Source organism: Ylistrum balloti, unplaced genomic scaffold (genome assembly GCF_031769215.1).
Source record: "Ylistrum balloti isolate Yb309-2 unplaced genomic scaffold, AGI_CSIRO_Ybal_v1 Utg370590, whole genome shotgun sequence".
Lineage (NCBI taxonomy): Eukaryota > Metazoa > Mollusca > Bivalvia > Pectinida > Pectinidae > Ylistrum > Ylistrum balloti.
The window spans coordinates 397,460-418,651 of record NW_026782366.1 but is presented as its reverse complement, the minus strand read 5'-3'; the positions used below and the strand labels follow the sequence as shown (position 1 = coordinate 418,651).

Genomic DNA, 21,192 nt, shown 5'->3' with positions numbered 1-21,192 from the left:
TTATATCAGTGATCCTAGCTAGAACATTTGGAGCTTTAGTTTTATATCAGTGATCCTAGCTAGAACATTTGGAGCTATAGTTTTATATCAGTGATCCTAGCTAAAACATTTGGAGCTTTAGTTTTATATCAGTGATCCTAGCTAAAACATTTGGAGCTTTAGTTGGATATCACTGATCCTAGCTAAAACATTTGGAGCTATAGTTTTATATCACTGATCCTAGCTAAAACATTTGGAGCTATAGTTTTATATCACTGATCCTAGCTAAAACATTTGGAGCTATAGTTTTATATCAGTGATCCTAGCTAAAACATTTGGAGCTATAGTTGGATATCACTGATCCTAGCTAAAACATTTGGAGCTATAGTTTTATATCAGTGATCCTAGCTAAAACATTTGGAGCTATAGTTTTATATCAGTGATCCTAGCTAGAACATTTGGAGCTATAGTTTTATATCACTGATCCTAGCTAAAACATTTGGAGCTATAGTTTTATATCAGTGATCCTAGCTAGAACATTTGGAGCTATAGTTTTATATCAGTGATCCTAGCTAAAACATTTGGAGCTATAGTTTTATATCACTGATCCTAGCTAGAACATTTGGAGCTATAGTTTTATATCACTGATCCTAGCTAAAACATTTGGAGCTTTAGTTTTATATCAGTGATCCTAGCTAAAACATTTGGAGCTATAGTTGAATATCAGTGATCCTAGCTAGAACATTTGGAGCTTTAGTTGAATATCACTGATCCTAGCTAGATCATTTGGAGCTATAGTTGGATATCAGTGGTCCTAGCTAATCCTTCGGAGCTATAGTTGGATATCCATATTCCTAGATAGAACACACTTATAGCTTTATATCATTGATTCCTGGTAAAACCTTCTTAGCTATAGCTTTATATTGAATAAACATTTTTATAACTAGCCAGTAGGAAATTTGATTGTGACATTTGATGACTTTAGATATCAATAATCCTACTTGAAAGCATTGAAGCTATAATTGAATATCAGTGATTACAGCTAGAACCTTTGCAGCTGTAGTCGGATACCACTGCACTATTACCCTATCCACGCTTTATAGTGGTGTGAGATTTCCTAAGGTTATGATGGGGATTCCCCTGTAAGGACCAAGGTATGTCACAGTAACAATTCACCAACATCATATTAACAGTTCAATAACCATCTATAACTTCATGTCAACAAAGCAAACCACTGGGATAACTAAAGCACATGCCTTGTAAAGCCTGCTTGCTTTGTAAAAGAAAAATAATCATTAATCCCCTTGTTAGTGAGATGGAGGAACTCATCCCTCTGGAAAAGGTTCATAAGTTCCAAACACCTGGTCTTTGCTAACTAAATCATCTTTTTCCTATGGTTTAGACCCCACAATCTCATTTCCAAGGGGGTGAAAGATTTTGATAATTCAAGCTAGTTCCTGTGTTGGATATCACTGATCCTCACTAGCTATAGATGGATAACATTAATCCTTGCTAAATTTGCTGAAGTTATGCCAGTATGGTTTAATATTTCAGATCATGGACCATAATAAGTCATATTTGACAAATTTCTAGAAAAGGGTCTATAAACTTGATGAACTACATCAAGGTCATGGAGAGGTTACACTTTTGTCACTTCTAGCTTATATTGGTCATATTGGATACTAGAAATGATGTAGTCAAAGTTCAGCTATCTCAAGATCAAATTGGTTATCCTACAATCTGGAAGTTATTTTCAGTTACATGTCAGTTACATACAACTTATATATGTAATTTGATATACAAATATTTTTACGAAAATATTGAAAGATGTGGCAGCTAAATTGTGAAAGCTGAATTGATCTAGTAATGGCAGCACGAGACATGAAAACAAGTTGCTTTGATATCACTGATTTATTTACACAACAATGATCAGATAAAAAAAAACTTGACAAGGAATGATACTAGTACTTAACTAATACCACAATATTTCATGAAATAAATTAATTGCATCATTCATATATGCAACAAGTACCATTAGTTAAATAGAAAACACTTCTGCACCAAGAAAACAAAACTAACTTGTTTATATGTATCTCTAATCACAATTAAAAAATCAAGATGCATTGCACCAAATACTCATGGTTGTATTTGAGAATATTTTCAATGTTAACTAGAATATAATGAGACTGGGTGTACCAGAATTTTAGGGTGACCATTTGTAGAGCTCAACATTTAATTTTGTTCAAATGTTTGTTTAAGTTCATACTCATTGCTTCTGACAACAATTACTTAAAAAAATCAAATGGAGGATGGAACTTTAAAAGATTGATACAGATGCAGAACGTGTTGAGCATTTAACCAAATAACATGCCTGCACAAGGTAGTAAAGTATGACAAAATCATATTGTATTTCAGCACTTTGTGCAGCCGTATGAAATTATAAATTGATAATGTGCATGATAACAATTCTTTCTGTATGCCATTAATGTTTTTTTTCTATTCATCACTTTTATTAAATGCATCAATGACTCTTGGTCTTTGACTTTTTGTACCTTGCATGAAACTGATACTGTCACTGATCAAGGAATTAATCACATGTACATTTGGATAGTTAATTGATCATAAGCAAGTGCCATGGTTTAACATTCTTAAAGAAAAGGTAAATTAATCATAATCAACTGACAAAGAACTTTATACAATACAGAACACTCATACAAATATGTGTAATCGCTACTTTGTCTTTACATAATTTTGCTGACTGTGTACATTTTCTACTGACATGGCTTTATACACTTTTTCTTACAGGATGAGTCTTTAAACAACCATAAGGGAAGATTTTTTTCAGTTTTAAATACATGGAAAATTGTCTTGGACCACTTAAAATGATCAAGTCTGATGGGAAAGTAGTGATAACATTTATGACATTTCAGCTGGCTTTTCTTCTCAAGTTCTACTTCTATAAAATGAATGTGTAAGGGAGAATGGAGTGGATGTAAATGTGATGGAGGGGGTTTGTCTTTATATCATACATACAATAAGACCCAAGAAAGATAACTCTAACCACATTGAACAATTTCCCACTTAAAAAGAGTATTCTTTTCTGCATACACACTTGTCACGTCATATAAATATTAAGCAAAAATAAGACTTCATTATATTTCATAACAAGGCAAAGCACATGCATTGTTCATGCAAATATAAATTGAAATTCAGCACTAGTACACAATGGAAAGATATCTTTTTCAAAATTTTAGAAATATTGAATGTTTTCCTTGTGCATGCATTACATCAGTGTACAGCTTGTGCTGACTATGTTGCTAGAAAGACAATAGTTTTTGTTTGGCTTTTTACAGAAATGGAGGTAAGCATACACTCAAACATTAATATCATTACAAAATGATAACAAATCATTCATCTAAATTACTTACTTTACAATACACTGAATTTATGAAGATTAAAATTGTTAGGCAAGAAACTCCAAAAATGTTTTCAATGTAACATTAAAACCTACACAAGATGTCACATGGTAGCCTATGAACTAGACACAAAATAAAGAAAAGCTATTTCATGCTATAATTGTATTTTCATTGAATAAATTTTTGAAGAATAAAATATGCAATTTCTCTCCCTCTCTCTCTAAAAGGAAATGGAATTCATCTATGTTTTCGTACAATAAATGATTACTATTTTGGACAATGTGACAAAAAATTTTGTTTCAGATCAGTTCAATACATGTACCAAAAACGGTCAAAAGTTCTGTGCCCTGTCACCAAGATCTGCTTTGACCCAAGCACCTGCCCAGGATATCATTCAATAAATAATACATATAAATGACAATCAAAACTTGTATACTTCTTCTGTGTATCAACAACTTAATTTTTATGATACAATATACTAATTTCAATTTACAGAAAAGGTTGGCATTACCATATTTATGCTGAAATAAGCTCACCCAGCCTCAGACTCAATGTAGGAAGGTGGGCTGTTAAAGGATCTTTCATGAGTTTCCATTCATACGAGATTCATGAAACATGTCTTAGTATGATTCATTTCACCCACTCACTAGTGTTGCATTTATGAAAGAGTTTCATCAATCAAATGAAATAGAAATGAATGTATGAGTTTGTTTGACACAACACTTTTACAAACATATGTGAAAATAGCATATTACTGAACCAATTCAAAATCTGAACTGGCCATACTCTCACTCTTTTTCTCTTCTTTTTTTGGGATGTCACGAAGCATGTGACATGACCTTCAGTCAATCACATCTCCGCTCAGACATGTTACATTTGTCATTACAGAAATTTCTGCATTGGGATATTATTTCACTGATAGCAGAGCAGCATAAATCATTTGTTGTCACTTCAGCTGATGTAAAATATAAAAGGGTGAGTCATTACAAAGCATGAGCTCATTGCTGCATAAATAAGGTATATTAATAATTACTTTACTATTTCCTTTCACAAATACACTGTACTAGAAAAGATACAGAGCATAAGACTTCTATAGACTTCAGAAGTAAATTTAAAACAGTTCAGATCAAATTACATTGCAAACACTTCAAATTCCTTAACTATTTGAATGCCAAAACAATATCAATGCATATTTTACTCCCGCCCAAAGCAATTTCTTTTATATTCCATTTGTTTCTTTCCTACAAAAATTATGAAATTATGTTCAAGAGCTAGGAACAAGATATAGCATATTTCGCACTAGAACAAGTAATGGTTTTCTCTGATAACAGTACAACCTAAACATTCAAATATGAGTTCCCAAAGGGATCGTGACACCCATCATTGTTTGATCTTGATTTCTTTAAATGTTTGGTCTTTTCCTCACTTTTCTATTCTTTCCTCTGTTCTTTCTTTTAATTATAGGAAATTTGAAAATTCCTTTTAAGAAATAGTGATACCAATCTTTAACAAATTTCTGATGGTTATCTGTCGGCCATTTTGTTTTTCTGATCCGTCAAAAAATCAAAATGGCAAAACACAACTAGGGACCATGGGGCATTACCATATGAAATCAGGGAAAGATCCATCTAATACTTCTCAAGAAATAGTATTAATGAATTTTCAATGTCAATAAGATGGTCTTATGTCAGCCATCCTTTTTTTTTTTTTCGATCAAGCCTAAAATTGAATATGCAAAACTATGATAAACCAACAAATGAAAATGAGAATGATCCATCCAACACTTCGCCTAAAATGATAACAAACTACATCAAAATCAACAATGGTTGTCAGTCTCCCCCTGATCGGTCCCAAAATGAACAACTTGGGACCAAGGTGCACCTACGTATGAAATTTGAGAACGATTTATCTTGTGTATCTCCAGATATTGTTTAAGGATGGACAGACTAGAATTGCCAGATGCTGGACAAGGCGCTTTAATTAACCAACCATTACCAGAAGATGAGCTGAAAAGTTTAAATGATTTTATGGAAATATATTAACACATTTTCAAAACAACTTTTATCAATGCCAATCTTTTCATACAAATCATCATATTATAATCATTATAATCGTAAGAATTTACAAAAAAATATTAATATTGACAATAAATAAAGGGTCATGCTTGACCTGTGTTTGAGAACAGATAAAACGTTTATTTTAATACATACCAGATAGACTGATACAATTACTAGAAATTACTATAGTTAATTTAATTTCTGATCTGAACTGGTTCAAATATACTTCTCTACACAAATCAAATATAAATATTCTTTAAATTGTCCATAAATTAAAATTGACCACACGGAACCATTTTAACCTAGTCAAGTAAAATGCAGTCATGATTCTTTTACACATCTGGTCCATGCAATGTATCTTCATCACATCCATACATGTGGAGTGACATATCAGTTGTTGAGTAAAAAGGGGGTTGCAAACTTCACTTTTTTTTTTATAACTTATGAAAGCACAAAAAATTTCCATGGTAAATGTAAATTTTTTTCTTGTTTTTGATGAATACATAATGCATCAGACTAGCACATTTCTAATATCCAAATGCACGAGTCCACATGCTGGACAGCCACACACAGTATTTTCAATCTGCTCTGTGCAACAGTTCACATCACAACTACAGACAGGGATTTAAACAATGTCAATGTCATCAATTGTGTCCTACCCAGTTCGTAGTGTAGAGACAGGATTCTGTAGGTGTCATTTTCATTGATGTACTAACTTATCCAGAGTGTAGAGACAAGAACCTAAATTAATGTCAGTTGCATTCATGTCCTACCCAGATATTATCACTATGAAGTCTTGACTCGTTTGCGTGGAGGTCCGAGTGGTGGACTTTGTTGACTTGCCAGAGCACGGAAAGCATCAGCTATAAGGTGAGGGTGGCTCTCTATAAGTGTCTTCCAGCCTGCCGTCTCCATCACATCTGTTGCATGACTGTAAACGACAAACATTTGTTTTGGTAAAAACTCATTCCTTCCTTTAAGTTGATAATACATATTGATTAGCAGTTCTTGTATGACAACCAATTAGCACATTGTGTGACTTTTTCATGGCTATACTGTCACATTCATCACACAAACAGTGTAGTTACAAAATCGTCACACACATTTTTCTAACTTGTTGTAATATAAGAACTTCAACTTAATATTTCCTTTCTTTTACTTTTTTAATCAAGAAGTTTTCTTATGTAACCCTTTTGTCAACACCCTGAATGTAAACAAGGAATATCAAATGAAGCCATAGGCTAACAAATATCCCACTCCCTAGACTCCAAAATAAACAAGATATGTTTGAGAAACAGTATACCTTGGATAGGTTCGAGAAACACTGCCCAAGGGGAAACCAATCATAATGGCTAGCACTTACAAATATTGCATTACATTGAAGGTGCTGGTGAACAAATGTAGTACAATCTATAAATAGTCATTAGGAATACTGGGGCTAAATAAAGCATTTTCTAAAAAGGTTTAAGATGCTGATTTTGACATGGAAATTATGGAAAATACTCTTCAAATCAAGAGAAATACAACCAAAGATATGTTTACATCAATCAAAGGAAGTGTGAACTTCATTATTAACATTCTGTAACCCTGCCAAATATTGACAGATTTTGGCCAATATATTGAACTCATTTAATATCTCACAAATATCAAACAATACAAAATTTACTTACTCTGGCAAATGTACACAGATTTTGACTATTATCAAATCAATCTGAGATCTTATCAATATAAACCATTATACCAAATTTGGTTAAATTGTAAAGTATAAATTAAGTTGTTTGATAGAAACAAAGTATTAATCTATTTTAACTTTCAATGCCAATAAATTTGACAAATAGTCACTGAACTTCACCAATATCACACTCATCCGAGATCTCACTTATATAAACAAATAGACTACTTGGTTCAAAAGTAAAAATTCAAATTATTTGAATGGAAAGAAAGCAAAAATAACCAATATCAAAATCTTCTCATGTCTTATTGATATAAAACATACCAAATTTAGTCATTTTTCAGGATTTGGAAGTCCTGTAACTGTGGCAAATGCTGACAGACTTTAAGCAATATCAAATTGTTCAGAGATCTTCTTTATTTACACCAATATACCAAATTTGATTGAAATGTGATAGGGAAAAAAATGCTCAAGTCATTCAACAGAAATCTTGAAACAGACAGACCAAAAATGCCATCCTGATTATAACCTTGGGAGCATACACAGGTCAATATGAAATAATAAGCAAAGTATGCTTCCGAAACATGCATGTCCTTGTTATAGCTCTGACAGAAAAGGAAATAATCCAAGCCAAAGTCTAACAGTAACCTTTAAAACTTTAAATAAGTTAGATGTCCATAACCAGGTACTAACCTTGTGTTGTGTTTAAAAAAAGTAGCAGAGAAGATTAGCAGCACTGAGGTAGACAAATAATATGTCCAAAGATCATACATCATTAATGGGACATAACTCTTTTTTCTGGTTTTAAGAAAAAATTCTAGACCAATACATTCACCAAAATACACAACTCCCATGATTTACCTACCTATTAATGAAGTCAATAGCATGTGTCTTCAGCTGGTCTGCACTATGCAGATCTGCCAGGACTAACACTTCACATACATTGTCTATAATTAGATTTGAACACAAAGCTTCTTCACACATAACTTTTAACCGGTCCAGGGCATACTGAAAATTAAAAAAAAAACATGTTTATGTACAGATGATGGAAAAGGTATAATTACAAACAAATTATTCATCAATAGAGTAACAATAGAATTTCAGTCTTGTAAACCTCCAGCAAAATTTTAGCATTTATATCTCTATAGAATTCCAGTTGTCTTAACCTCTGGGAAAAGCTTTTCAGCATTTATGTAAAAACAGAATCTTAGTCTTATAAATCTCCAGTTAAACTTTCCAGCGTCTATAGTTCAATAGAATTTGAGTCTTTCAAACCTCAGGCAGAACTTTCCTAGACTTTGTAAGTCAATGTAATTTCTGTTCTGTACATCTCAAAGTTTTAAAGTATCCATATCTATTGGAACGTCTGTATTATCTGAAGTGGAAACTTTTTCCATAATGTAAAGACCACTCAGTAAATGTTAAATGAATAATCCTTCTAATGTTTAAAAAGTAATCATGATACAGCTTAAATTAACTTCTAGCAAAATATGTGTAATAGTCAACTGGAAAATATCTATGAAAAGACATTGTGTCCAATAAATACAAACAAAGATTAAGTAGTTTACCCATTACATTTTAAAATAACATAATGCCTAGGTTGACATGTCTTACTTTGTCAGCAGCTGCAAGAAGGTCATCTGCCATTTTGTCTAGATTTGGTGCCTTGCCTGTATACACAAACCGTAGCATCTCTCTCATCACTTCATGATCCACATCTGTTATTTCTACTCTGTTCTGTAGTGGACAGAATTAAGATATTTATATTAATTCAGGTCTTAAGTCTGATTTTTTTCCATGGATTTAAACTGAAATTTAACTTTCAATGAATTATCAGGTAGGAATTGATTTTAAAGCTCAGATATATTATATAATTCAAAGAAATTAAGTACTTACTTGTTTCCGTTCTTCCATTTCATGTTCAAACATTGCATGGAAAACTAGGGACCGAGCTGTAACATAAAAAAAAATATGAATTTAGAATTTAAATGGATAAAATTATAACAATATTGTTTCATGTGACTAATTGGGTCTGCATTAACCTGGTATCGAGGTACAATGACTTAAAAATCATTTAAACCAACTTTAAAACAAGTATGCTAAAACTCCAGGCAAAACAATATTCATCTCAGCCTGGACACTTAAGACTACTTTCTTAAACTAACTATTTCAGTAAATCAGAATTTATCACAGTAACTGACATGGTGACTATGAGTCAAGTTCATTTCTTATAACGTTCGTCAGACTGCATCCCTAGAATATGCTGAATATTTATCCAAAAAAGTAATACAGTGTTGTAACTCTGACTTTGATCTTGTACATAAGCCAAGTTCAAATTTTCTTGTAAAGATGGAAGGGCTTTACCACAAGACCATTCTGGTCCAATATGTGATTTAGACATAGTTTTGCAAACTTTCTCATACTTCATCCAAGGAAACTGCCGGCAGTAGCCAAACATCATGACCCTACTCCAAATAATTCAGTTGAATTCTATAAAATATAGAGAGTGATCTTATAAAGTACTTACCAGCTAATAATGCCTTGTGTGCTTGGAATTCTCTGCCTCCTACACACAGTGTTACATCACTGAATGATGACCTCTCGAATAGATTGCCAAGGTCATCACTGAGTCGACACTCGGGCACTTTGACAGGAGTACAATTGGACTGGCCAGACACGTTGACAGTGTCTCCTACGACAGACACCTGAAATGGAAAGTTTTTACCAAATTTATCTTACAAGAAGCCTGAGACTGGTTGTGGTTTTCAGTATTATTACCAGAACATACCACTCCAATTCCCACCCACCACCTGACCCTGTTCCTCCAAACTTGATCAAGATGAATATGGTATCCTTCAATGAGCAATAAGGCACAAAAGCAAACCAATAGCTGTACATCTAGACAAAGATCCCTCCAGTGCTTCAAGAAATAGCGATAACAAAGTATTATTGTAAAAAATTGTCAGCCATTTCACCCACCTGCCAGCCATTTTGTTTTCTTTAATTAGCCCCAAAATAGACAATGAAAAAACAGTGATCAAAACTAATACAGTGAAAATCCTAGATGGCCATCTGTCCATAATTCTAATTTTGTGATCTATCTGAATGATAGACAATGCAGAACTTGCTTACAAACCTGCTTACGAAATTTGAGCATGATCTACCAAGTACTTAGAAATAGTGATAACAAGAATTATTTAAGAACAACAACTTCAAATGTTTGAACAGTCTAATATCTGATGATGGTGATTTAAATCTAAAAAAAGCTGTTTGAAAACAGTAAAGCTCACTGAAATTCATTATTCACAGCAGCATATGCTGACTGAAATGCATGAGCTAGCATACATACTACAGAAAAACACAGCTCAGTTGAAGTCGATGGAACCAAATAAAATAACATTTATCCATGTTACTATGAACAAAGCAAAAGTACATCGAAGAATGATCCTATTTCTATCAGTTGTTTACCAGATACTTAACTCATAGCATGAAATGACAGTTATGAATAATAATAAAAAGTAAACAAAACATAGTAGATTTACAATTAACAGACCACAGTGGTTTTTTTTTTAAGTTTAGTTGCCTAATTCTGTATAAATTCTAACTTTCATCTGTGAATCTGTGTAAAATGTAGGGATAAATGTTCAACCCAAAATCACAATCGGACTCGTTAACATAGATATGGCTAAACGATCTCACTCGGTCATTCGGACTGAAGCCAGGAAATTTTTAACTGCGACAAGGTGACGCCTGAATGTTTGACACAAAAAGGGAAATTTTAGTAGAATTTAGAAGGGAAGGACCACATATCATAATTCAACACAAATGCAATAGTGTTCCAATCATCCATGCTTAATTTACTAAGATAAAGACAAAAATAAATGAAGACTGAACAAAATATTCGACTTATCTGATGTATTCGATTTAAATGTGTTTGTCACAAGCGAGTACATAAATTACAATACTTTCAGCTTAAGTCTAACCTGGAATCTCTACCGTGATTCCACAAGCCCCTCTAAACAAGTGAAAAAAATAGAACTCTACAAATGAGATTATTTCAATTAATATCAGTGCGGCTTTAGATTTCCAAAATGAAGCTTGATATTGATTTCAGACTATTGGAAATGTGTTCACTTTCTTGAAATTTATAATTCCTTCCAAACTACCATGAGATCTCTAAAAGGATTAGTGATATACCATAATATCAGTGTACTTACTTCACAGAATATCGTAAGCTTATCATCAGGCAGTAAACCATTAGTTTCATCCATTAAAAAATCTCGCCTGATGAATTTTTTAAATCCCCAGTCTTTGCCTTGAACAAACCGGTACGCACGTTGACTCTCTGTAGGTGAAACATTTTTGTCAACCTTGCATTGTAAAATACATATTATCAACAAGTATGTGGAGATTAAAAGATATCCCATAAAACGCCGCAATATATGTCATTGAAACTTAAAACTACAGGCAGATTCCATTTACTGCATTTGTACTAGGAATGTACAAATTAGATCACTGGTGAATACTTAAACAACAAAAATCCATCAGAAAACATAACTCCTTTTATAATTATTGCCTTCACAACTACGATGACATTACATGTCACCCAGAAAACATTAAACATTATGATAATGACATGCGATGGTGTAAAGTAATTTATTACATAGCTACCTGAGCATATGATTATCATATAACTATATTACACATTCTGGAACATGATCAATATAAGATGTCTTATCCATATACAGGAGAAAAGATATACATACCCATGGCTTTTGTTTCTTCACGTTTAGCATTAAGTATTGAGAACTTAAACTTTGCCCGTACTTCACTTTTATTACATGATACTAATAACAAATAAAGAGATAGGTAGTCCTTGCTTTCCTCATCCAGGCCTTTGGGATTCACTCGCAGACACCTGCAATAAATGAAAATGTCACAAAGCATTTGGAAATGGCAATGTTCCCTTCATACTATTGAAACTAGGGGTACAGCCATCCATAACAGCACATTAAGTGTTACTGAAACTGAAAACCAGGGAACAAATGTTGAATTCCACCAATTTGTATTTGATACATTCATATGAAAAAATACTATAATTTTTCTTGGAAGAGTTGCAATTGAGACCAACTGTATAACATGTTCTGAAAGGTACAGCTATTTGATACATCCTACTCTACCTCATATGGTTTTTAAAAACTCTACAGCTGCAACAATTTCATTTCAGTAAAGGCCTTAATGCATTGAAAACATATTTTCACTTATTTTCTTCAATTTCCCTACTTTTTAAATCTAGTGCTATAAATTAAAGTTCTTAAACAACAAATCTTTATCTTCCACCACTGTTTCTTCTGTACAAAGACTTACCATTTAAGCTTGTCATTGGCCCCAGCTGAGAATGTTGAACTTTTTAATACCTCTCCCATTTCTTCTCGACAAAAACTAAAATTATTAATTGTCCAGATATAGGAGAATTTCACCACCTTTACCTGTTGAAAAAAACGAAACATGAAAATCAGCAGTCTGAGTTGTCAATCTAAAGGTATGGATAAAAAAGCCTTTTTTTTTAACTCTTTCTTTCTCTTTCTTTTATTTTTACATAGGATTGGGTTTACATTAAATACCATTAAGAATAAGTCAAAATACATGTTACATACTTGTGTGTAGCACCAGTTTTCTGCCACAGGACAGGACATTTCTGGTGGTGGTGGTGTTGGGACACGCGTCACCGCCATTCTCCCAGAATGGTCGGGCGCGGAGGTAGCCTCACGATCCAGCTTGATTGTGTTAATGACCCACCACTAAAACCTGGCTACAGGTACAACTGCAGTAAGACACCTGACTTCTGTGGCAGCTACATCCACATACCTGAGCTGGCACCGCTGATAATACTGCAACATACAACAAATTTCAATCTATAAGGTAAGAACACTGCAAGTGCAATATATATATTCACCTTCAAGAGATGTTATCTGTCATACAGAAATTCAGACATAAAGATATCAAAATGCTGAGCATCATCTTAATCTAATCTTGGAGCTTGTTCAAATAAATATTCAATAAATTTTGCTTCAATATTAACAGTCTAAAATGTTTGGTTAATGAAAATATATTGACAACTTCACAGGCATAACATGTTAAATAAACTCAACACTAAATTAATTTTTAACATTATCTCATGCAACAGAACATCCTCCCTCATTGCTTCTAGTGATTAAAGTGTTTCGGCCACAATTTTTTCATAATGCAATATTTCATTCTAAAATGATGCACTAATGTATGTAGTCTGTGGTATCTGTCTCCCTCGCACATGCAGACAACTCCGAGAGCTGGTCCTGTCCCCTGTGGCTTAGCCTGGTAAATGTGCATATTCTGAGCGTGAAACAAAGTCATGCGATGCATGACGTCAAAGTCTTACTTCAACAATAGTGATACTCTATTTACCTACACAGTTCCACCTATATCCATTTACAGACATTTAGCATTGTTTTCAAGTGAAAGTTTCCTACTTAGTTATTGTTTACATATCAATGTATGACAAGTGAAAAATAAAATGTTTTTCTTTTGAATTCATTTTTGAAAGGGAAGCAACAACCTGACACCATTACATGCAGTTATGTGAACGATCTTATTCAAAATTATTCAAAGCCTATATCTAGCATAGCTACATTTAATTGTTACTTTTAACTAGATTTTTTCATGGTGTGAAATTTGATGACAGCAAATTTCATAAAAATGCCATGAATGATTGTTACCTAAGGTACATTATTTTGATGCAGCATTCCACAAGCAGATATGTTGATGACCATTTCCACATACGTCAAAGATTAATAGATTCCAATTAATGATCAGACTGAGTTAGCGACCAAAAACAATTTGACTTACTGTCCCCTTCAGAAAATATTTTGAAGTCTTTCCATGATGTACCAACACAGAAATATTAAAGATCTGATAGAATTAAATACATTTCCATAAAAAGTTTTCTAAAAACTTTTCCAAAGATCAATCTATAGTATAGAACAACATGTAGATCAAAGTGACCTACTTGTTGCACAAAATACATCATTTCTCTTTTAAACAATACTTTTACACCCTTTTTACCTTCCAGCAAGCAGGAAAAGACAAGAAAGTGAGTAGAATGAAAAAAGTACATTTAAATAAAAATAGACAGATGAAGAAGGAAAATGGGATAGTCATTTTATCCATTTTAATCTGATGTATTTCTCAACACAAAATGTTTAATGCTGTGTAACTTCAAGAATAGCTGATATCAAATTATCACACCCATGCTGTATCTAAATGAAAGATGTGAAAAATTATGCTACTACATTTTGTAAGCACATATTTCAAATTGCCAGTAGGTCATGATGTCTAGCTTTTCTAGACTAGGCTTGTACTGTATAGAGTGGTAGTCTTTGTAACTACAGTATCAAAGGCTTTGATGTTTGGTACAACTTTTTAAGTCTATAGTGTCGCACTCCTTAACCTTTTTCTCAGCCTGGATTGTTTTTTCCAAAACATTCTGATTTGTAAAATGGAGCATTGGTAACATTCAGTACAATCATGATTAGAAGTAAATTCAAAACTGAAGAGCCTCTGTAGGGGTATAGAGCCAACACCATTCTTTTCGTAGTGTTCGTATGTTTAGTCAAAGCTGGAGAGTATACATCTTCCAGGTTACGTTTTAACATCTCCAAAATTTTTGCATTTTTACAATTAAAATTCTCTTCACAATTTACCTATATTGTTTCTTCTCTAAATTTAAGAAGTTAGAAAATGATAGATCCCAAAAGGCAGGAAAGAATTCTGTACAGCTTGTAGGTATGAACAACATGTGTAACAAATCTAGAAGTGAATACTAGAAAAGTATGACTACACTATAAACATGACAGTAAGTAGTTTGGTATGTGTAATTTGGACATTGGTTTAAATGATTAATGAAGCATATGTGTACATTCTAAAATTTGTTTTAGCTATTACAGTATTCATAAGTACTTTAAATCTATGGCAATGAAATAATAGTACACTTTAAATCTGTCTATTGAAAGTGATGGGAGAGTATATTGAATGTAGTCAAATTATGTAAATTCTAGTCAGTATAACTGGTTGTGCTTATATAGTGTTAAACAAACATATACTTATGTATATGTGAAGAAAATTAAGGAGATCTCACAACCATTTTTTTCCAAGTTTTCGTAAAAAGATACATGACTTTAACAAAAGTAATTTATCAACATGCTACAAAAACTGACCCAGTGTTAAAGTTCAAAGCAGTGTAGACCATTCATTATTTTAAGTAATAATTTAACTTACTTTAAAAGCAGAAACATATTTATTAACTTCCTTTTTTACAATTTACTATGCATTCATGTACATTTCACTGGGAGTTACACAATCTCCACGATATACTGGGAGTTACACAATCTCCACGATATACTGGGAGTTACACAATCCCCACGATATACTGGGAGTTACACAATCTCCACGACATACTGGGAGTTACACAATCTCCACGACATACTGGGAGTTACACAATCTCCATGACATACTGGGAGTTACACAATCTCCATGACATACTGGGAGTTACACAATCTCCACGATATACTGGGAGTTACACAATCTCCACAATATACTTGGAGTTACACAATCTCCATGTCATACTGGGAGTTACGCCATCTCTATGACATACTGGGAGTTACACAATCTTCATGACATACTGGGAGTTACACAATCTCCATGACATACTGGGAGTTACACAATCTCCATGACTTACTGGGAGTTACACAATCTCCACGATATACTTGGAGTTACACAATCTACATGATATACTGGGAGTTACACAATCTCCATGACATACTGGGAGTTACACAATCTCCATGACTTACTGGGAGTTACACAATCTCCACGATATACTTGGAGTTACACAATCTACATGATATACTGGGAGTTACACAATCTCCATGACATACTGGGAGTTACACAATCTCTATGATATACTGGGAGTTACACAATCTCCATGATATACTGGGAGTTGCACAATCTCCATGACATACTGGGAGTTACACAATCTCCATGACTTACTGGGAGTTACACAATCTCCACGATATACTTGGAGTTACACAATCTACATGATATACTGGGAGTTACACAATCTCCATGACATACTGGGAGTTACACAATCTCTATGATATACTGGGAGTTACACAATCTCCATGATATACTGGGAGTTACACAATCTCCATGACATACTGGGAGTTACACAATCTCCATGACATACTGGGAGTTACACAATCTCTATGATATACTGGGAGTTACACAATCTCCATTATATACTTGGAGTTACACAATCTCCATGATATACTGGGAGTTACACAATCTCCATGATATACTGGGAGTTACGCAATCTCTATGATATACTGGGAGTTACATAATTTCTATGATAAACAAGGAGTTAGAAAATTTCCATGATGAATCAGAGTAATGTTTGATTACTATCTGTAAATCAATCAAATTGTTATGAATTAACGAGTTAGTAGTGAGAATGTGATTATTTTCATTTAAGAAAACAATGCTTGCAGGTTAATTTGTTAAACTATCAGAGGCAGTGTTAATTTACATAGTAATAAATAACAGGCAAATATGTGTGAATTTGGCCCACATGTAACACTTGTACCTTTAAAGTGCATGCCCATATATAAGGAGAGCACAACAGATAGGTTTTCTACAATCTCCAGCTCTCTTCTCAGTGATATATATGCTTCTAATGAAATTTGCTCAAAATCTTTTACCAATTAAGTTGTATTTTAAACAATTGATTTCTCCAACTGTATGTCCCATCCTATTTGCTTTGAACAACTTTATATCTTTTTTGATAATGTTATTCAATTTTAACTCTACAACAGACCCCCACCCCCTATCCCTTGCTAGTTTATACATTAAGGAATATACCACGACTATCAGAAGACCTACAAGAGCTTAACTGTACAACAGAACAAAACTTGCAATTTGTATATGTATATCCAGTAAATGTATTTAAAATCATAAATAAATATGTCAATGACAAACTAGTCTTTCATTAATCTGATTGGCACTGTGTTTATTGCTTGTTTTTCCTTTTGGTTTCTGGCAGCAATGCACATAAAAAAGTAAACAAAACACAGTAGGTTTACAGTTGACAGACTACAGTGCTTTTTGTTTTAAGTTTGGTTGTCTATTTCTGTATAAATTCTACCTTTCACCTGTGCACCTGTGTAAAGGCAGAATTTACTGTTCAATCAAAAATTATAATAGGGCTCGTTAACACAGATGTTCAGACTGAAGCCGGGAAATTTTTACCTGAAACAAGGTGATTCCTGAATGTTCGAAGCAAAAAAGGAAATTTTGGTAGAATTTAGGGGGGGAAGACCACAAAATATCTTCAACACCAACACAGTATTTGACTCAATCGTGTTCGAATCATCTGTGTTTAATTTACTAAGATAATGAAAAGAAAAAAGGGATCAAACTAAACATTGTATTTATCTGATGTACTCAAATAAAGCATGTTCATCACAAGTGAGTTTTACTGTAAATGTGATGTTTGGCAATTGTAAAACGTCAACAAATATGACCTGGCTTAACAAATTATTATCGAAAGATAGATATATTAGAGTGCATCTGAAAAATCATAATCTCTTATATTAGGTTACCGGTATATAGACCCCTGTTAAAATCATTGTTCACATTAAAACTGGTAAGTTAACATCAACTATCAATTTTCTCACAACATTATTGAAATACAATCATGATCTTTGCTTTCATACATATTATCATTTTTCAGTTGACTGCAAATAGTTAATGAATGTACAGTTTTGTTTAATAATTATTATATTTTTTTAACATATATACAATCACTCGCCATAAGTAATGGCACATAGTGCTGACATCATTAAATAAATGGAGTGTATTCCTATTGTTTACAGCTCTATCTTTACCCGCACATATTGTGACAAAACTAATACAGAACCAATTTGTAGGGTTAAGAACTTCTGTATACACTAAAAATTAAGAGTTATTCCCCCTACTAAGATTATAGTGTCATCTGTCAGTCCATGGGACGAAAAATGTGAGCTGTTTTATCTAGACTGTATGGGGGTTGTGCCCAACACTGCTCAAAATGTGCATTTCTCGGCTATATTTTGGGGATACATTTCTTATCTTGGCACCGGAATACTGACATCTGATGGAAACTAAACGCTGATAATTATATTTCTATTCTGAATGAAAATTTATGGCCTGTTGTTGCAAGACATTTTGCACTCTTGATTTCCAACTTGTCATGTCTCGAGGAGAGTTAACATATGGAAAATAACTATAAACTGCAAATAATATCAGAACTCTGATCCAGTCCAGCTCATAATGTGAATGAATATGTGTGAAAAACTGAAAACATGACTTCTTATATGTTTGGGGGAGGTACAAATCGAAACATATCTTAGAGTTGTAAATGATATATGGTCAAGTATGCCTTTGTGCTTTGTTCAGAATTAATACAATTCACTGCCAACAAGATTAGGAAGTGTAATTAGAGCAACAGGACAGATCACACAGTATTGAAAATTTCATTTAATTACCTTCTTTGTTTATCAAAATAATTTACTTTGACACAACAAAGAAGTTGCCAAAATATGCAAATACTTATGGTCAGTGACTGTTTATGTATATTGTCAGTTTATTTTGCTTTGTATACCAGGTACTTATATTAATCATGGACTGATAATGAGAAGAAATTAATGTAGACTGAAAAATGGTGATAAACATTATTCAATAATGTACTTGTTACCATTCAAACTAATTAATCAATATTCCAGTTAATACAGAATAAATTACTAATTTGTACAACTAAGAAATGTTTCTGTAATCATATCACATTGCCCTTTCCCAATTGAATGTAGCCTTCAAAGACTTTTTGGTGAGAATGACGGGATTGTAAATATAAACTTAAGAATTAAAAAATTAGCCAAATTGAAGTTTGGTTACCTGTGGAATAGTAGTTTTAATAGAAATATAATACACAAATCAATACTGGAAACTAATTCAATGAAATCCATATTTAAGAGTTGCTTGGCAATATTCATAACTCTCCAAATGGCTTTACATGTATATATCAACATTTGATAGGTAATTCTGAGTTGCAGTTTGAGTTGCAGTTTTACTCATGTAATACATATTGATCATCTTTGTAAGAAAATAGATTTAAATAATAAGATTATAATAATATTGCCATCACATGATATTGGATGTGGAAGATAGGTCTATACAAATATTGCCAGAAAAAATAGGATTTGTACTTTATGTAATAATCATGATATTGAGGATGAATTTATTTTGATAATACAATTAACTTTTCCCTAAAACTTTTATATAATTCAAGTATAATTATATTAACTTTGTACCATATTTTTTAATCTAATATGATATAAGGCTTACAGTTTGAAGAAACTAGAAAGAACGGAATCCCATTGCAATACATATAAGGTTTACAGTAAAAAATATCCATGTTGTGATCACTTCAAGTTAAATGTTAAATGACATTTCAAGTTAAGTTTATTTCAAGAACAGGATCTAATGAAAACCTCTATAAAGTGAGACAAAATTAACAAAACAATGAAATTTCAAATGATGACAATCGTCACACTGAATTGCACTTTGGACACATATCAAACTGATAAGCATGCTAATATGTGTTCCAAGTATGTAATTACAACATAAAACCTAGGCAAATATCATCCAATATGCTCCATTCGTGAATACATAACATGAATGATAATCTATTTAAATAAATAAGCATGCATTGCCAAATAAATGTAATGGTTTGTGTTAATATTAATTTTCATGAATTTACAATAAATTATTGCAATTAGATTTGACTTCACTAATAATAATAAAGGAATTTATTTGCTATCTTAAAACCATCTCAGAATCATTACACTGGGTAACATGTTTTTTCTGAGTCAATACCCTATTATTCTCAAATAGGTCAGGAGGTCAAACAAGGATTATTTTGGGAAAATCGATCTTAACATGACAGGTTAGACACAGCATGCCGAGCTCAACTAAACACGTTTCTACGTGATTGCACCTGCCGTTTCGTTTCACAGTCCGAATTTTGTATGAAAACAGCAATGAAACATGGTATAATTTATTCTTGAGTGCCGAAAATATGCATAAATCTCTTAAACTGCACGAATGAAATTGTTTTCAACAAAAATATAAGCACATTCGCATCTAAGTGTGTCATATTTTTTGCCCTCGATGATTTTCGTCTGCTTCGGGGTAAACGACCGAGGACATGCGGAAGAGAGGGAAAATTTTTGACATTACGAAGTATATAATTTAGTACTGAAACTACATTCTCATAAACCAAAAAACACATTTTCCGGGAAACTTTTTTCCCTGTTTTAAGTCAACGATCAAACATATAAATACTATAAAGCCTTCATAAATAAAGAACCCCGAAGTTGACCGATCGTTCATCTGACTTGTTTTGGGGATACGCGATTAGAATATGTGCAATATCCCATTTATTTCAACCAGATGGTGTCCTTAACGCATGGAAAATACTATACCTAAGTTTTGGGGTTCTTCTTCGTCATTCTGTTCATCAAAGAGGTCCAATTCCGGAGAAACGGGAAGAAATATCACAGTAAAATACACAAAGCTCCGAAGGCTAGACGGATCTGTCCTACATTAATTTTGACGCATGCGCACCTGGGAAATGATGAAGATCCCAAATCGAGTCCTTACCAATTTCGTTTTTCACGTGTTTGTTGCAATATTAGGCCAATGTGTCATCTGACTCCAGTTTAAAACAAACAAATATCAACTTCTTGTTTTCAAAATATTGTCTAGATTATTTACAGAATAAGAACATGTACCAGCATAACCCTATTTGCACTTTATTTAGAAGGTGAAGGTCATTTGTCTCTCAGCTGGGATAGAAGTCACATGACACCACAATGGCCGCAGGTGTTTTCTGACAAGAGCGAGTGACAGTGATAACATTCAACCTGTGAAATACCAAACCCTT

The 21,192-nt window shown here is 33.0% G+C and overlaps 1 protein-coding gene across 1 annotated transcript; it reads right to left on the bottom strand.

Moving 5' to 3' along the window:
* Positions 1 to 1,871: 1,871 nt before the first annotated feature.
* Positions 1,872 to 20,834, bottom strand: LOC132556789 (speckle-type POZ protein-like). Its single transcript, XM_060221235.1, has 10 exons — positions 20,732 to 20,834; positions 12,782 to 13,015; positions 12,492 to 12,613; positions 11,891 to 12,042; positions 11,342 to 11,469; positions 9,652 to 9,829; positions 9,021 to 9,076; positions 8,739 to 8,861; positions 7,990 to 8,132; positions 1,872 to 6,383 (listed from the first exon to the last, which is right to left on the bottom strand). The coding sequence occupies exons 2-10, from the start codon at positions 12,857 to 12,859 to the stop codon at positions 6,239 to 6,241; spliced, it is 1,125 nt and encodes a 374-aa protein (XP_060077218.1). The 5' UTR covers positions 12,860 to 13,015; positions 20,732 to 20,834; the 3' UTR covers positions 1,872 to 6,238.
* Between the last annotated feature and the right edge of the window lie 358 nt (positions 20,835 to 21,192).